Here is a 19,702-nt window from a genome sequence, read left to right on the forward strand (position 1 = left end):
CCCTATCAAATAGACATCTATTTCAGATTCCACGACACAGTGACAGCACTTTGCAGTACCATTACACAGTGATTAACTATAGATTGGGTGCAAAGTAACATATAGGTTTCAGGCCTGACTGAGTAGCAGCTTCTAGGTTAGATGGCTGTGGGTTCAAGTCCCCTCCGGGGGGTCTTTTAGGTTCATGTCCCCTCCAGGATTTAAGAGCATAAATCAAGACTGACAGTTGTGCACGGTTGGCAGGTGTTGCCTTTTGAATGAGGTGTTAAATATCTTCCTTCTCAGGTGGACATAAAACAATATGTTACACTATTTGACAAATTCTTCAGGACAACATTGATACCTTAACTGACACCTTAAAAGAGAAAATACCTGGACGTTTATCTCATTCTATGGGGTCTTATTGTGCACAAATTTCCTGTTAGATTCCCTGCTAGTGACTACACCTTGAAAGATTTAATGGCTGCAAGATACTTTGGTGCTCCCAAGATCATGAAAGGTGTTATATATAAATACATATTTTTCCTTTCTTTCTTGTGGTTTTGTGTCAAAGTGTATGCAGCCTCCAATTGTATTTTTCTTGCATTATAGTATTATTCAGTGTTGAAAGAAAATGATAAACAAAACTTTATTTGCATGCTTTTATAAAGGGACACTGAATAAACACTTACATTTAAATTCTGGCTGCCTCCCCCAACAGGAAATCCAATTGGTTCTTCACCTTCTATTGCTCCAAAAATCTGATTGATTGATACAAGGGAACAATGAGACAATCAAGCTCCAGTTTTTATTTCCCACTCCCAGGCCTATCAACAGAGCATGATAATTAATAGCATTTACCTCTGTTAAAGGCAGAACTATTCCAGCAGATCAGAATCAATTTAGGCACTTCATCCCAAGGAAGATCCATTGTTGGGTCAATTAGTACTCAATGGCCAATATCATACTGGCCCACACACCAGAACAAGTGTTCTGAATTAGTTGATAGTTAGTGATCAGTAATTAGGCTGTTCAAATTGGCAACAATACTTGATTGATTCCGCCAGCAACATATGCTTGTCTGAAGGATTAAGCAATGCATGTCGAAATACACATGGCCGGTACAGTAAAACTGTGAATGGCTCATTGAATCAGTTATGGTTCCTTTGATCGCTCCAAATGTTACTTGGATAACTGTGATAACTCTAGAGCTAATACACGCAAACGAGCGCTGACCCAAGTGTGGATGCATACATTTATCAGGCCAAATTGGCAGCAATGCTCTTGGGCTTGAATGAGGGAAATACACAGGGTTCCAACCCCTGATCATTATCCATAATCTCTTTTGGAAAGTGCACATATGTGGATGTTAGGATTGCATTTGACTGTGACATCAGCCATGGTCCACTTTCCTGACAGAGCGAATGAATGCAATGTCTAATCCTGTCCAGGCACAGGCATGAAAAATAATCATAGGCAGCCCTCTGTGGTCACATAAAGGAGGACTTCAGTGTTTTTGACAACAAAAGGGAAAAATTGGAAAAACAAACAAAATGGATATGCAAAGCGGTTAGAAATAAACCGTACAAGACTATTATGAGACTGTAAATTGTCTCACAACACCAGGTTAAAGTCCAACAGGTTTGTTTGGTAGCATGAGCTTTCGGAGCATTGCCCCTTCATCAGACAACTCACTTTATGAAGGGGCAATACTCAGAAAGCTTGTGTTACCAAATAAGCCTGTTGGACTTTAACCTAGTGTTGCGTGACTACTTACTGTAACTACCCCAGTCCGACACCAGCAACTCTACATTATGAAACTATTATGGCTGACGTGGAATGAAGAAATTTAACGGTGTAGTTACCTTTTTTCAAATGAAAGTTAATTTTAAAAACTATTAGTATTTGGTAACTTATTGATAAGATTCAAGAGGTAGATGTTTTCCCTTGTTGGGCATTTTAGAACAAAAGGCCATTGTTTTAGGCTAAGGGGTGGTAGATTTAAAACAGAGTTGAGGAGGAATTACTGCACTCAAAGGGTCACGAGTCTGTCGAATTCTCTACCCCAGAGTGCATTGGATAATAGAACACTAAACAAATTTGAAGAGCTAGATAGGTTTTTAATTAGTAACTGGGTGAAGGGTCATAGGGCACAGGCAGGAAGGTGGTGAAGAGGCCAAGATGAGATCAGCCATGATCATATTGAATGGTGAATCAGGTTCAAGGGGTTGAATTACCTAGTCCTTATGTTCTTATGAATTGAAAAGAAAAGGTGTTTCGACATGACCACCAAGTAACAGAAAGGAAGGATCACATAACAAAGGACAGGAAATGCTGGAAATACTCAATAGATCTGGAGCATCTGTGGAGAGAGAAAAATAACATATTTCAAGTCAACGACCCTTTGTCAGATGCAAAATGTTATGTTTTTTCCCCACAGATGGTGTGAAACCTGTTGAATATTTAAATTCTGTTTTTATTTCAGATTTACAATGTTTGCAGTACTTTACTCAAGGTTCAGATAACTGTGGATATGACCAGTGCGTCACCTTATCTCACCTTCAACATCTCAGTAAGATACACTGCAATGGTTGTCAAAAGCATGCGATTTGGTAACTGCTTGTTGCTTTTCTTGGCTGCAATATATGTGTTACACTGGCTCACAAGGGACCGCAGCTCCTCCATTACTGTACGGGTGTCGATGTTATCGCACAGTGCTCTGTGCACTGCTGTCTTCTTCTCATAAAAGCTTTAATTAAAAATAAAACAATTTTGCAAAATGATTACCTGGTTCACAATTTCCTTGTCATTTGAAATCATTTTAAAAAGATTTTCAAGTATAACTGAAATATCAATAATTCAAATGACAAGGCTTAAGAAATTGAGAGACATAATTCAGATGTCCATGATACCACATAGTGGAAATTCAGTTTGGATATATGCTGATGAATAAAACAATGGGACAAATAGTTACACTAAATAAAATTGGGAGACAGTAATGATGGAAGATGGACTTTTCCTCATTATTTGCCTGGTTTAATATAGTATGTTCAAAACATGCCACATTCTAGAGTTACTGTTTGTGTACAGTTTTCTTAGAAACCTGTGTAATTGTTTTACTAGTGTCTATTGAGGGATCTGTACACGTGCAGGCTTTGGGTAGGCTTTTCAGTCAGCAAGAAAGTATAATGCACACAAGACCTGTTTTACTCGTGCTCCTGTTTACATAGTTATTATTATTCTCCTGAGTTACTGTTCAAGTTCATTATTTATTTATATGAAGACGATCATTCTTTGAACAACGCATTCAACTTACTTGTGGTCTAAGTCACCACAGTTATATATTCATTTACACACTAATATACTGACTAAAGAAACAAGAGTTCACATTAGTATGCTTCCTTAATATATAAGTGTTTTAATCACAAAGTTGTGGTAGCACTTGAAAACTCATTGATTACAATTCAAATGATCTTCCATCACCTATAAATTGTTAGGCCATGGTTTTGTATAATTTTCTGAGGAATCTGAGCAGGAAACACTGCTATTAGGAAAAAAAAAGGAAATTGTGACCATCTTCCATCTCTCTCAATTCCCTCCAGAACTTCTACATAGTCAGCCTACTTGTAATATCCAGTCTTAATTAAGCTGCAATTTCCTCCAGTTTATAGTGGGAAAACCAAAGCCAGTGTCTTCAACTAAAGCCAGAAACTATATTCCACCCCCAGTGCTCTCTTAGATAGCTGCCAATTCTCCACCCTCTATAAGCTTCAGCTCATCACAAACTCTGTTGTTCATATCTTATCGGGAGCCATATCTTGCTCACCTATCATGTGGTCTTCCTGAATTACATTGGTTCCAGGATTGATCATTGACCTTTTTACTGGAATTCACTGTCTAAACCCCTCAAGCTCTAAATCCCTCCATCTCCTTTAAGATCTTTGCAAACCATCTGACCAAAATTTATGTCCCCCTTAATATCTACTATTTATCAAGCTTCTTAATAAGCTTTTCTGCATTGAAAGTATTATGTAAATGCAGGTCCACGTTATTATAAATGCCAGGGAGTTGCCAAATATTATTTGGTTCAATTTTGTCTGACTAGAAGATGTGAAATGCAAAGTAACTCCACATGCACAGGCCTACACAAATTTGGAAAAGACTATTCCATTAGTTCATTAAAGGGCTACAGAATATGTTCTGCATAGGATTTTTCATCCCAGATTCTGCAAAGAAGATTTCCAAGAATCTCATGTTTTTCTTATGAACTCAGAAAACAAACTGACCAGACAAACATGCATGCTATTTTATAGTGGGATTGTTAAACAAAACACAGGCATAGGGATTTCTTGAACTGCTTAACACATGAATATGCCCAAAACCATAGAGTTTTACAGCACAGAAAGAGGTCCTTTGGCCCTTGGGCTTGAATGGCGAAAATACAGTCAGGGGTCCAACTGCTGACCATTATCCAGAGTCTCTTTCGAAAGTGCCCATATGTAGATGTTAGGATCATATTTGATTGTGATATCAACTATGGTCCACTTCCTGGGAGAGAGAATTAATGCTGAAACCATATTTCACCCCCGAGAAAATGCTATGTATGCAACATATCTACGTGGAGAAAGGCAACATTAGATTTTTTGACTTATTGATGAAGTTGAAAACTATTTCTTTGGTGGGCTTTAACAATTCAGTTATCCATTACAATATCAGATAGAGGGAGCACAGGGGGCAGGAGAAGTGAGGTGGGAGTAGTGGATAATACTGTGCTTTTAGTCACTGTTTCCAAGCAAGACACAGTTGTGCATCCAACCAAGGCCCTTCAACTCCACGGTACTAACATTTCAAATCTGTGGCACACACACTTTGAAAAACTATAGCAAGGAAATGTAGGAGTTGGATTTGATGATAATATTGGATGTCTTAGAGCCAGTGGTGATCACTGGCAGTAATGGTCCTTCAGAAAGACAGGATCATCCACTTCATTGTGGCTTACCAGAAACAAAATTAGTTTACGGAACAAATGTGTATCCTAAAACTTGCATGAAAGATATCCTTGAGAAGCTAGGATCCCTCTCAGTATTTGAAAATTCTTCATTTGATAGAAGGTTATAGACATAGCTTAGTGCCAGAATCCACTTGTGTATTAAATTTACTACTCAATCAAGCTGTTCAAGTTTATGGTTACACCCATCAAATTAAAAAACACACCCAACCTATTCTAATGAGTGGTGGATCCCATCCTGACAGATCTCAGGAATTTCCCCTGGCATTTATCAACAATATCTTCATTCTTAGCTAGGGGGAAAGAATACTTCACTCCTACCATCAATGTATTAATAAAGTTTAGTGAATGGAAGTATTACCATCAAGGCCAAAAGGCCGAGTGATATTACAATGTACTATTAATCCAGAAACTCAGCTAATGTTCTGGGGACTTGAGTTCAAATCTCACCACAGCAGATGGTGGAATTTGCAAACAGTAGAAAAAATCTGGAATTAAGAATCTACCGATGATCATAAAATCATTGTCCATTGTCGGAAAAAAACTCATTGGTTCACTAATGTCCTTGAGGGAAGGAAATTTGTCATTCTTACCTGGTCTGGCCAACATGTGACTCTAGAGCCACAGCAATGTGGCTGACTCTCAATTGCTCTTCGGCAACCAGGGATGGACAATAAATGCTGGTCAGCCTGTGACACCCATGTCTCATGAATGAATTGACCAGACAAATAAGCATGCTACCATCTAATCAGACTAATAAACAAAAATAGGTTTGGGCATTGCTTGGTTTTGCCTGCTTTTATTGCATGTCCATTAGCAACTTTAGTATCAGAGGTGTTAATAATAGATTTGATCTATAATGTGAAGGCAAAACTAAAGGTTTGGTCAACTGTGGAGAATCCTTTCTTAATAGTCAACTACGCACTTAACACAAGGTCATGGACTCCAATTAATATTACCTTGGCTAAGGTCAGACAACAGTACTAAACAGAATATGTTTAGGTTTGTATGATTTAATGCACAGTATGCACTGGTTTATTCACTTAATAATCAATATAATTATGGCTGTGTAATTATTATTTACCTTCCCAGCAATGTATGATTGCAAAAATGTCCTTCCCTGAATTGTTCTGTTCCATGCCCACCCCCAGTGTATGACTTGATACTGACCGATTATTAAGTGTTAGCTCCTCTTCGCGCCACCTCTCAAACTGTCCTGTGATATCTGTTGGCGTCCGTAAAATATCCTTCACGTTCAGGAAAAATTCCTGGAAAACAAACAGCACTGTTCTGAAAAGGATAGATAAGTAAGCTATAGGATGTTTTATCATCAGGACTGTGTGCACTGGATTTCAACTGACTATTCTCACCAGTGCTCACCAACAAAGAATCAAAATGAAAATTGGGAGAAATACAAGAAAATGCAAGAAACAAGGAAAAGCAAAACACGAAAGGGAACAGAATACACAAGGGAACAGAAAGGCTATGAAGTGCAAATGAAAATGAACAAAAGTGATTTTCTATAGACACAACTGTCAAAAAAAAAAGTCAATGTAGGGCTCAAGATAACATAGATGAAGGGGTCAGGTTTCTATGGACAGAATGGAGAAGTTACTAAAGAAGTATGTTGTCTGTTTTCTTGGGGATGTGGAAAATAGGATTGTGGGACCATCAGAGTTGATGTAGAACAAATTAATGGTACTAAACAAGTAAAAACATCATTGGGTCTGCAAAGATCCTGATAAATGTTTATGGGAAAGACAAGAGTGGTAAATATGAGACTCAGTCCGAAAAAGGAGAGCAGGATATCCGGAAAATGTGGGCCAGTTAGTTTCATTTCAGTTCTGGTAAAGAACTGAGCTTCATAATGCCAAAAACACTATTAAACACATAAAAATTGTTACATGTGCAATGTAAGAGACATTGCATAGCATTACATTGTATGCAAGAGACATACAAAGAGACTTAACACAAATACAATAGCACAAAATTACAGAATACTTTTTCACAAAGCCTAGTTAAAAGTCAGGAAACAAAGGATCAGGGTAAATACATTTCTCACACCGGAAGCAATAACAGATGATGCTGAAATTTGGCAAATTCTCTATGGCTGTAGGAAGACAGAAATGTGTCAGCAGGATGGCCAGCTGGGAGGCATATAAAATTTAATATTTATTTTCTAATTAAGAATAGGAAAAGGAAATGCACCTTCAATGATAACGTACTGTAATATGTATTCTACAGAATTTGGATAATGATGGATGTTAATTCTTTGTGCTGTCACCAGTAAGAAACCAAACATCTAATAAAAACAAAAATCACTTCATTAACCATTGGCAACAGTGGCATCACATGTAGTTAAAGATGTTTTGAATCATTGATCTTGTGTTTCAAACCAAACCATGTAAAAACAAGGTGCAATGTTGAATTTATATAAAACCTAACTTAGGACACAGTTGAAATAGTGGATGGGATTTCCCATCCCCTCCTGTTGGCAGTCCTGTTAAGGTTGATGCCTTGAGGAAGGTTCCCTGGTGGCGATGGCTCCTCCACCTCACCATACACTTTGGCAGAAATGTAGGTTGGAGGGGGGGGGGGGGGGGGGGGGGGGTTATGTCATGCTTTTTTCACTGGAGTTGGGAAGATTAAGAGCTGATCAGAGAGATTTTCACAATAAAAGGTTTATGTTAATGTAATTAGAGATACATTGTTTTCTTTAATCATTCAGATGTTGACAGGGCACTAATTTAAGATATTCACACCAAAAAAATTCAACGAAGAGGTTAAAATAATTCCTTAAATGGAGTCAAATTATTTTAAAAGGAAATTAGATAATACTTGTGAAATAATATTACAGGGCACTGAGGAAGCAAGCATGAGAATGGAATTAGTTTAGTTGGTTCAGGGGAAAAAGAACTCCAGCACTGAGTTAATGTTTCACTTGACTTGTTTCAGTGCTGTAACATTCTGTGATCCTAAACACTTAACCCACTATCACAGTGCTCATGACTTCTGAAACCGTCAGCATCCTTTCAAGCACTCTGCTGTTCTTTTCACATAAATCCTCCAATATTCATCTAATTAACAGGAATCACTCAATTTCATAGCAATTTATGACATGTGAAGTATTTTTGAGACATTTCTGAGCAATTTACTAAGAGTGGCATACAAAGACATAGGAAAGTGCATGAGGAGAAAAGACAGCTGTCCTTTTGGCTGATTTAATAGCCACTCCCTCAAATATCGAATGTTCTCATTATTTTCTGCACTGTCAGCATCTCTGCAGCCTGTATGACCAATCTGTCGTTGTTAAAAGTACCACATACATTTAAGGCACTGCAGGAAGCAATTCAATGCAATTCATTATGCTGGGTCTTGTATCAGAGCAATTCCAATCTAACCTGCCTCTCTCCCTATAGATGTACAACTTCCTCTACATCAAATATTTAGTTGATTTTTGCCTAATATGTAATGGTCATTGCCGCAAGAAGCGTTTGAGGCAAAGCAATACTCCAGCTAATTTATGTGAATAAATCTTATTACCTAAGTTCACCAAAATCCTTCTGGATTTAAGGATGTTCTATGCTGTCCTGTAACCATGACAGATTTAACAGAATCTACAGTGCAAGAGAGGCCATTCAGCCCATTGAGTCTGCAAGGAATCTCTGACAGAGGGGTGCCCCCACCCCCCACCATCATCACTGTAATCTACACATTTACCATGGCTGATCCCATTTAACCTACATCTTGGGACACTAAGGGGCAATTTTACATGTCCAATCCACCTAACCTGTGTATTGTTGGACTGTAGGAGGGAACCGGAGCACCCAGAGGAAACCCATGCAGACATGGGGAAAATGTGTAAATTCCACACAGACAATATATTTTCTCTCTGATTCACTTCCCAGCTCTCATTACCTTCGATTTATCAATGTTACAGAATTCAAATAAATATAATGTTTTCAGATTCCGGAATCCTGATGCTTAGGTGATCTGCAGACAGCATCACGGAAGACAATGGATGGGATTCTCTGACCTCCATAACCCTGGCACCATACCAGTGACAATGAAGAATTTGGCACTTAGCCAAAACTCCATTCATTGCAGCAGGACCAGAGAATCCTGGCCACAGGTAAAGTAGGAGAATTCTGGCTAGTATGCCTGTCAATGAGAAGGACTGGATCAGGGAGAGAAGGATTAACAAGGTTGTGGTGTGGAATCCTGTTACGAGAGCTGCTGCAATGAAAGCAGAGATACCAACAAAGAAAGGGGAAGGGTGGACATGGCAATGACAACTTGCATTTATAGTGCGTTTTTAATGGAGTAAAAGTATCCAAACAGCTTCACAGGAGACTTCTCAGCCAAAATTTGATACCCAACTATGGAAGGAGATGTTAGGCCTCGTAGCCAAAAATGGTTAAAGACGCAAGTTTTAAGGTATTTGATATTTGAAGTATTGTGGCTTTTTAAAATTCCTACTGTGATGGCACACTGCTGGAAACATGGAACAGAGAAGCCGGTTGTGTCCAGGACCTCCTCAGATGCTGAGTTGAGGTATTCCCAAATTGAGAAACAGGGATAGTCAGTTATCTTTGGCATTAAAGAAATACATCAATATGTCTACGGTAGGTACTTCATCATAACTGATCATAAACAATTTCTGGGAGTTTTAAGGAAGACAAAGTAGTATCCGCCATTGCCTTGCTTGGATACAGCATTTGGCTTTGTTATTGGCAGTTTATGAATACCTCCTACTGCACTGCCCTGAGACCCAGATAGCTAATGCTGATGCACTGAATCATCTGCCATTGTCCATAAGCCTAGCTTTGTTACCAGGTGTGGAAGAGGTCATGATGACCTCAATGTTTTGGACACCTTGCTGGTGTCTGCAAGACAAAATCAAAAGGACTGAGTTCTATTTAAATTCTCAGGGCAGTCCTCACTTGAAATGAAACCTGACAAAGATGAGTTCAGGTGTTAAGGATGGCATCATCCTCTGGGGTTCCCAGGGTGACGTCCGATACTTACAGAATTCCACCGTGGCCACTCTGGGATTTTGAAGATGAAAATGCTATGCAGGGGTTATGTATGGTAACCCAGTCTTGATGCAGACTTTATTGACGTAATCAGACAGTGTGAGTTGGGCCAAGAGAATTAAAAGCTCCCCTTATTTTATGTGTGACGAGGGGAATATTGCAGACCATCCTTTTCATGGTTTTTGAAAATGTGCAATGAACTAACCTTGAGTTTGCTGTGATTTATTCATAGGGACAGGATCACACAAAATTTGAGGGACTGGGAAATATACCACCACTTATTGAAACAAAATCAAAATGCTTTTCTGTTTACAGATGGGTGGTGACTGGTAAAGTTAGTGCTGTTTGAACAATCTCTGGCCCCTATCCATAACATAATGTATTGATTATAAAGGCAGGATCAAGTACAGAAAGTGCCCAAGATCATGAAGAAAGAAAATGTACATCAGTTTATTAACCTAAAAAATAGATTACATCTGGAAAAGATATTCACAAAATGTTAGTTTGAAGTCAACCCAGAAACAAACAGGAAAAATAGGGAAATAAAAATAATGCTGCCAACTGTAGTAAATAAACATCATACATTTAAAACAAAAAGAAATATAGCCACCTCCAATTAGAGAGCATCTCTCTGCTATAAACATTATACAATAGGAAAAGTGCTCACGATTTCTCCATTACATGGCAGAAAATGCCAAATATACATTACAACAATCTTTCCCAACCTAACAAAATTAATTAACGATAAACAACTAAAGACCTTGAAGATTTCAAAAAATAGACTTTCAGAATGACAAGAGAATCATGAAGCCATTAAATGTCACTAATGTCACTCTGCCATCTGCAGGAACTCGTCAGTACTGCAAACATAACACAAGTACAAAATAAAATCGAGTTTTTTTTTAATCTTTGGTACTATTAAATATAGAATGGTAGTTTCATTTGTAGGTAACACTCATCCTGCAAGTGCATGCTGAAAAAATAATGCCAAGTGCATGTTATATGCTATCGATACACAAATAGAACAGCATGTTTGTGGAATAAGTGATGGACTGCGAAAGGTAATCACCATAACTTGATGGTCAATTTATGCTGTTTCACACAAACCATACTTTACCCCTTTCACCTTCACTATTTACATTTCCTTTGTCCAATTACACCCCTCTTCCCCATAGTCTAAATCTTGTCTAATTTTTGCTTTCAGCTCTGACAAAGGGTCATCCAGATTCAAAGCATTTGCTCTATTCTCTCTCCAGAGATGCTATCAGACCTGCTGAGTTTCTCCAACATTTTCTGTTTTTGTTTCAGATTCTAGCATCCGTAGTATTTTGCATTTATACTTTACCTGACACCACTCAGGATTTGCTTATAATTTGCTTACGTACTACCAGGATATAGCATTAACTGAGCCAGCCCAGCTGTGTGAATTTGTTTACTTCTTTTCACGAATTTTGTGGGCACCCCATTTCAACAATGCATTTGACTGGAGAATATAGAGCAACAGAAACAGTACATTGTGACTTTGCACCCAGCCTGTGCTACACCCAACCTAGGAGCATTTAATGGTTTTCCTTAACATCTTATGGGAAAGCAAACAATTCCCCAACAAAGATATCCACAAGATGAGAACTAACTTTACATAAATATTTAACAAAAAGATGAGGGAACATGAGGCCAACTTACATTCAAGAATTTCTCATACTGAATGGCCGAATCCATAGTGTTGCTGGAATAATCCAGTGTATCTTTCCATGAGTGCATGAGAAATGCTAGGCGCAGTTGCCGACCTGCAATCACATGACACAAGACGACAAGATTGAGAAGTGAAGAAAACATAGTCAATTTAATCAACAGTTCTTTTTAAACAATTGTGTCTTCTGCAGGGAATTCAATGGTATTTCATTACATAATTAACTTTCCCATATCACACACCATCCATTAATAAATTACATTTGAAAAAACCCCACTATACTCATATTTCATTTGAATAGCGTTTGTGTTTCCTTGGCAATAGTCTTCCCTATGTCAAAGATGGTGATTTTTATTAGGTACAGCTTCATAATCTTTGCCATCTTCTGGTGCTTAGCTTAAGTACAATGATCTATCTAACAAAAGGGGATCTAACTATAGCCCCTTTACATTCAATGGCATTAGCATTGCTGAATCTCCCATTATCAACATGTTGGGAGTTACCATTAACCCGAAATTGAACTGGACGAGCCATATAAATACTGGCTACCAGAGCAGTTTAAAGGCTAGGAATCCTGCGGCAAGTAACTACCTCCTAACTCCCCAATGCCTGTCCATCATCTGCAAGGCACAAGTCAGGAGTGTAGCAGAGCACTCTCCACTTGCCTGAATGAATGCAGCGTCAACAACACTCAAGAAGTTTGTTACTGTCCAGGACAAAGCAGTCTACTTGACTGCTACACCTGCTATAAAGATTTGATGACTCCAGCAGGGACAAACAGTGGTACCTTCTACAAGATGCACTGTAGGAACTCACCAAGATTTCTTTGGCAGTAATTTCCAAACCCACAACCACGATCATATAGAAGGACAACAGCAGAAGATACTTGGAAACACCACCATCTAGAGGTTGCCCTCCAAATCACTCACTATCCTGACTTGGAAATATACTGCCGTTCCTTCAGTGTTGCTGGTAAATATTCTGGAATTTCCTCCTTAACAGAACTGTGTGTGCATCTACATCTTAGGGACCGCAGCAGTTCAAGAAGGCAGCTTACTATCACCTTCTCAATGGCAATATATGCTGGACACATCTCAAATTAATTTTAAAAAAGTAGCCATTACACATGTATATCTTGACAGCAAGCATCTGTCAGCAATTTGATGACATTGGGAAGAAGGTCAAGACATTATATTTCAATTGGTTCATGGTATATGAACATTATTGGTAAGGGCAGTATTTATTGTCAATCCCTAATTCAGTTGAGAAGGTGACAGTGAGCCACCTTTTAGAACCTGTGCAGTAACCCAATGCTACCCTCAGCCCCCTCCCCCACTCAGTGCGCCACAGACCCCACTTCTGTCTCCCAACAGTCCCCTTCCCACCTCAGATCCCTCACCCCTCCTCAGACCCACCTTCAGTGCATGCACCTGGGTAGTGCCATGGTGAACTGCCCCAGTACTGACACCCTGGCCTGGCACTTTAGGCCTTGAAGAGGGTCAGCAGGTAAGTCCAGAGGCCATTTGCCCCTCTGCTTCTGCCAAGCTACAGGGGAAGGGATCTAAAAGTGTCCTGTGGGTTGGTGGCCTTAGGCTGAGGGCAGGAAGTTGACCTCGCCACTCTGCCCCTGGATGGAGGTCTCGTGACTGGACTGCCCCTTCTTGTTCTGGCAGACTTGAGGATCACCCCTGGCATGGTGATTTCAGGCAGCACTGTGGTCAACATCTTCAGTCCTGCCTGTTAGCTGTGGAATTTTTGAAGTGGCCAGGTCACTTTAATCTCCATGCCCCCTGATCACCAAGGAGACTTTTAAATCATGGCTGCACTCCATTCTCTGCAGCAGGTATTTCTCTTCCTCTCTGTCAGAAACTGTAGGAGTGAGCAGACCCCTTTGAAGTCCTCTGGCAGAGAAGAGATATCAATTTCACTGAGGGGAGGGGGGTTCTCCTCCACTGCAGTTCACTCAGTCCCAGCGTATTCACGCAGCTTTTATTTGAAGACTCTGAGCCTTTCTAGAAAGCTGAAACCTTCTTTATTGCATTGAAAATCTTTGATCTCTGTCAATTTCAAAGCGCAGTACTTCGAAATAGGCGTCCATTGACGGTTTAAGAGATTTCTACTCCAGCTCCAATCAGCTGTGTTTATTTACATTTCCCTTCACGCTTGAATGCATCTCATGTACCCCCACTGTTCCTAATTATAATGTTTACAAAGGCATTCGGCCATTGAGTTTGCTCCGCCATTCAATCATGGCAGATAAGTTTCTCAATCTCATTCTCTTGCTTTCCCCCCCACCCCCCCAATAACCCTTGATCCATTTACCAATCAAGAAACTATCTCTGTCTTAAATGCACTCAATGACCTGGCCTCCATAGCTTTCTGTGGCAACGAGTTCCACAGATTCACCAGCCTCCGACTGAAGAAATTCCTTCTCATCTCAGTTCTAAAGGGTCATCTCTTTACTCTGAGGCTCTAAAGGGACTAATGGAAGCATCTTCCCCACATTCACTCCATCCGGGCCTTTCATTATTCTGTAAGTTTCAATGAAATTTCCCCTCATTCTTCTAAACTCCATCGAGTATGGACCTACAGTCCTCAGATACTCCTGATATGTCAAGCTTTTCATTCCTAGGATCATTCTTGTGTACCTCCTCTGGACCCTCTCCAAAGCCAGTACATCCTTCCTTAGATGCGAGGCCCAAAATTGCTCGCAATATTCCAAGTGTGGTCTCACCAGAGCCTTATACTCAGCAGCACATCCCTACTTTTGTATTCTAAATGTGCTGAGGATCCATGAAACTGCCAAAAACACTTAATGTGGTCATACAGAGGAGACTTCACTTCAGGGAGCTGGACTATTACAAGGATGAACATGAGCTTGAGTGAATGACACCCTATGCAGTGAGAACTCACCAAAGCAGCATTTGGCATTCTAAATGCATGCAGTCCACAACAGGTATCTGACAACATCCAAAAGGAGCCAGTCATACTTAGAGAGAACTGGACAATTATATTTCTTACTGTAGACACCAAGCTAGTTATTATGACTGAACCAATGGGCAATTACCTGTATTTGCATTGAGTGCATCCTTGATAGTTATGAAATTTTTTAAAGATTTTGACATTTTGCAGCCTGCTATGGTCAGGTGCCCAGTATGGAGGAAGTATCGAACCCAGTGATCATTTTCAAAGTAAGCCTGCACAGAAAGATAAGAATATCTAAGAAAGTTACAATGTAACAATTAAAATCAAGTATTGTGATCTCATCCACAACCACCATGCACATCTGAGACAATCAATTCAAATTCAGAGGAGGGTGCTGCATTGAAAATTAATGTTTTTTTCACTCATGCTTTATTTTTAAAACCTGAAATTTACACTCAAAGTGGTGAATTTCAGTGCTAGATAACGGAACACTTCCCTTATTAGGCATCAAAAATCAGCATCAGGCATTCAGATAAAGCACAAGATTAGATTTGAAATGAAGCTCCTTCTATACTTTTGTATCAAGCATTGTCAGTTCAAGTTATTTCAAAGTAAAATTGCTTCTACTTTGCCACAATGCACCTTTGTCCCAAGCTCAGAAGAACCTCAAACAGCACCATTTAACTTTTCTACACAAATCATTCTGTAGCCTACGCCGAATTGTTCATCGCAAATTAAGGGCAGCTCTTTGTCGATTCATGGCTCTGCAAATGTTTTGAAACTGCTCCAAATTAATTTTGTACGGGGCATTAGACAATAGGAGAGCTTTTACACTGGAAATCCAGCTGGATTTCCTACCACACAAAACTGTCACGTGATAGGCAGAAGACATCATGCTGTAGGTTTCCTTGATCTTCTAACCAACTACCGGCTGTATTGATTGAAAAAAAATATACAGATGCAAAAAGAAAGGTCCCACAATGTTAAGTTTTTTCCAATGCTTTAAACTCACTTGCAAAACTGAGGTAAGAAGCTATCCAAATTCTAGCATCTTTTCCAGTGCACTTTACATTATTTGGATGTTTATATAATGCATGGTTGTCTTAAAAAAATTCTATCTAATCACTGAAACTGGGGCCCCATATTTGATTTAAAAGGCACTGTTCATGAATATTTTGTTTTGAAAGGAAGGCAACAATGGAATAAAGCCAGTGATTGTACCTCAGACTGCGCCAATTCATTGTCATGATGAGGGAACCGCAGGTCAAATCCTCCACCGTGGATGTCCATGGATTCTCCTAGAATGCTAGCAGCCATTGCCGAGCATTCAATGTGCCATCCAGGACGGCCCTGCCAGGAACAGAAGAATGAGACTAGATGTCAAACAACCCTAACAATTACAAACTGTTACTAACATACCAAGACATGAAAAAATGCTTACTAAGAATATTACTGACAGAAAACAGATAAGTCCAGCAATTGTAAGCTAATCAGCAAATGATGGTGATGGGGAAACGTTTAGAGACAACAACTGGTGACAAAATTAATTAGCGTTTGGACTATAAGCTATTAAATAAATGTCATTACAGGCAGCATGGTGGCACAGTGGTTAGCACTGCTGCCTCACAGCGCCAGGGACCCGACTTTGATTCCAGCCTTGGGTGACTGTGTGGAGTTTGCACCTTCTCCCCATGTCTGTGTGGGTTTCTGCTGCGTGCTCCAGTTTCCAGAGGATGGAAGATGTGCAGATTAGGTAGATTGGCCATACTAAATTGACCCTAGTGTCATGGGGACTAGCAGGGTAAATATGTGGGGTTACAGGAATAGGGCCTGGGGTGGAATTGTTGGTGCAGACTCGATGGGCTGAATGGCCTCCTTATGCACTGTAGGGATTCTATGTTAAAGGCAAATTATAATTAATTGATGTGATTCAATTCTTTGTTACAGTAACAAAGCGTAGAGTGGTTAATGTTGCATTTATGGACTCTCAGTAGGACATTGAAAAGCATCACATAACAGACTTGTAAAGGAACAGTGGAAGTATTGATATAAAATTGCACAAGTGATAGAAAATAAAGTGAGATTGTGAATTGGTTTTGAGACAGGAGGGAAGTGGTGCTTTCCTAGTGGTGGCTATTGAGCCTCTGCTCTTTTTGACGTACATTAATGATCTGAACTTGGATATAATTTCAAAGTTTGCAGATAACAGTAGATTCAGAAACGAGGAAAACAGTAAGGAGGATTGTAACAGACTTCCAGGTGGACATAGAAAGACTGGTAAAGCAGACAGACAGTAGATGAAACTTAATGTAGAAAAATGTCAACTTGATGCATTTTATTAGGAAGAAAGAGAGGTTATATGAAATAGATTGTAACAATTTTAAAAGGGGTGCAGGAACAGGGAAGTTGGGGCATAGAGAAACAAATCTTTAAAAGGTGGCAGGACAAGTTGAGAGGTTAAAGAAAAACCAGATGGGATCCATGGATTTATTAACAAAAAAGTTCAGAAGCAAGGGAATTAATTTGTGAAACATTGGTTAGGTCTCAGTTGAAGTACTGCATTCATTTCAAGCATCAGAGGCCTTGAGAAGAACGTGGAAAAGAGTTACTAGAATTTACTAGGAACTTCAACTTTTATGGGGAGATTGGAGATGTTGAAGTTGTTCTCCTCTGAGCAGGGAAATTTAAAAGTAAATTTGATGCAAGAGTTCAAAATCATGTTTGATAAGAATAAATAAATGGTTTCCAGTGAAAGGGCTGATAACCAGAGGACACAGACATGAGAATTGTTTTTAGTGCAGCAAGTTATTGTGGTCTGGAATGCAATGCTTGAAAGAGTAAGCAGATTTAATTGCAATTTGTGGAAGGAAACTGGATAAATGTTTGAAAGGAAAAATTTACAGGCTATGAACAGGGTAGTAGCACTAATTGGATGTTTCTTTGGATAGTAGCCCAACCATTGGGGATTGGTGGGGGATTCAGTAAGGCCAATGATCGGGAGACTGGCAACGTGGGGCCACCAAGTCACCAATTTGCATGAAAGCAGGATTAATTCCCACTGATTTTTTTTTAAGCATGATTTTCAGAATGAATCTCCAATACTTAGTGCATCACAGAGTGCCCTAGCATGATTCACCCTGGAAATCAGAGGACGGGGCATATTTTCACCCAAAAGGCCGACAGTGGGCCATAGCGCACATGCCAATCTGTCAAAGCAGAGATAAGCACACGCGCCGATCTGTCAGAGCAGGGATAAGTGCACGTGCAGGGGCCCCGCATTGTCGGTCTCCCAATCGTTGGCCTTGTTGATTTTCCACCACCCTCTGATTGCAGGCGTCCCAGACCTCCCTGTGCCAGCTCTTACGAAATTCCTCCATCCCCTCCCCAGCAACCCCTCTATCCCCAGATGGCCAGCCCTGATCGTCTCTTCCCTCCCTCTGCTAGTGATCCCTAATGCAGAGTGGCAGCGGGAAGCCCCCCCATAGACCCTATCCCTCTGGCCCCAACTGCTTGGCACTGCCCGGTGGGCAGTGTCAATGTGTCCCTTGGGCATTCCAGTTTGCCAGGTTGGTACTGCCCAAGAGGCACCCCACCTTTCCCCTGACATCCTGTGGGGGGGTCCTCATTGGCCTCTGTTCCCTCCTGCAGGGTCGGGCCGCTTGTTCCCCGTTTGTGGGAAGCAACAGTAAACCCCACTGGAGTGAACCACTCCTGATAGAGGGGGAAATGCTAGAGGGCCTCAATACTTCAGTCCCAGGCCTGCTACGACATAGAAATTAGGATTTCCATGTTATAGTCAGCTCTGTGGAGATTTCTGGCATGGAGCTGATGACGCTGGAAATCTTTGGCTGGGAGACGCATGGAGGCCTGGGCACCCAGTGGGAAGCCCACAAAAACAGCCTCTGCTGATGTCTCTCAGCCCGCTGCACTGCTCCCTACATGTCTATCTCCATCTCAATCATGTAACCGGGCTGTGAACTGTGAATGAAGTATGGATGCTTTCTTCTCACCTTTCCCCAGGGCGAATCCCAAGATGGTTCTCCAGGCTTGGAGGCTTTCCACAGTGCAAAGTCATTGGGAGAGTGCTTCTCACTCAGTCGATCAGCTGAAATACTAAGGTCACCTAAGAAATCAAGAATATGTTCCTGTCAAATCCATCAGAAAGTGAGTTGAAAAGGTTTGATTTCTTCCAGTCTGTAGTCTCCCACTCACCATAAGGTCGTTGACTTTTCTAGAGTGCAGTTCCAAGAATGCCAGTTGGTCTTTTACATCTTGCCGAGTTAGACATAATTCATGCGTCAGTTTATTTAGTAAGTGCGCAACCTACTTAACCGTGAGGCATGACAAGCAACCCTCCTTTCTTCCTACACTGCATAACAACTTCCTTGAAGGAGTCACATGATGATAACCAAGAGTAGGAGTTCTGGCAGATTTTTCTCCTTAGCCCAGAAATCCTGTGATACAGTCATCACAGCCCCTAGCTGAGATCAGTTAACTCAGTCAACTCAGTCTACACCACTACATGCTGGGTCTGAAGGACTCAGTTGCACAATGAATTCAACATTTACTCAATGCTGAGTAACCAGCTGCTGACTCTAAGTCAAAGTTTGAAAACCAAAAAAAGGATCCAAGAAAACTCCAGCAGTTTGCACACACAGAATGCTTACAATCACTTCACTCACATCTCATTAAATTCAGCTTTCCTAGCCTCCGTGACTCTTTAGAACTTCCAAACTTTTTGTCAAACAAGACCTATCCACACTAATATCTATTCCCCTACTAATACCTCATTGGGAACTTCAAAGTCAACAACAGCCTAATTGTTCTTTTCAACTGATTAGAAAAACACTGTCCCAATGAAAATGATTAAATGACTTTAACCAACTTGCAATTAGCTTTCCTGTAACTCTGATTGGTCAGGTAATTCTAGAAATGTTTATTTCTATCATTCATTGCCAGTCCAAATCTGTTTCTTCACAATTGCACTCTTCTGACCATTGTCATATAGCTAGCTGATACAGAACACCTCCCACCACTCCTGCATTCAATAGACTCCCAAAAGCA

General features: G+C 40.3%; 1 protein-coding gene across 4 annotated transcripts in view; it reads right to left on the bottom strand.

The window, feature by feature from the left end:
• The window catches only part of cars1 (cysteinyl-tRNA synthetase 1), a 70,756-nt gene that overhangs the window by 21,075 nt on the left and 29,979 nt on the right, over window positions 1-19,702 (bottom strand). For all 4 annotated transcript variants that reach the window (XM_080190420.1, XM_080190422.1, XM_080190421.1 and 1 more), the window contains 7 exons: window positions 18,649-18,761; window positions 15,860-15,988; window positions 14,781-14,910; window positions 11,707-11,810; window positions 6,158-6,255; window positions 2,539-2,728; window positions 672-740 (listed from right to left, as the gene is read on the bottom strand). In XM_080190420.1, coding sequence (XP_080046546.1) covers window positions 672-740; window positions 2,539-2,728; window positions 6,158-6,255; window positions 11,707-11,810; window positions 14,781-14,910; window positions 15,860-15,988; window positions 18,649-18,761 — 833 coding nt within the window. The remainder of the gene's footprint in view (window positions 1-671; window positions 741-2,538; window positions 2,729-6,157; window positions 6,256-11,706; window positions 11,811-14,780; window positions 14,911-15,859; window positions 15,989-18,648; window positions 18,762-19,702) is intronic.

Source organism: Carcharhinus amblyrhynchos, chromosome 6, assembly GCF_965287045.1.
Source record: "Carcharhinus amblyrhynchos chromosome 6, sCarAmb.v2.hapA, whole genome shotgun sequence".
Classification (NCBI taxonomy): Eukaryota; Metazoa; Chordata; class Chondrichthyes; order Carcharhiniformes; family Carcharhinidae; genus Carcharhinus; species Carcharhinus amblyrhynchos.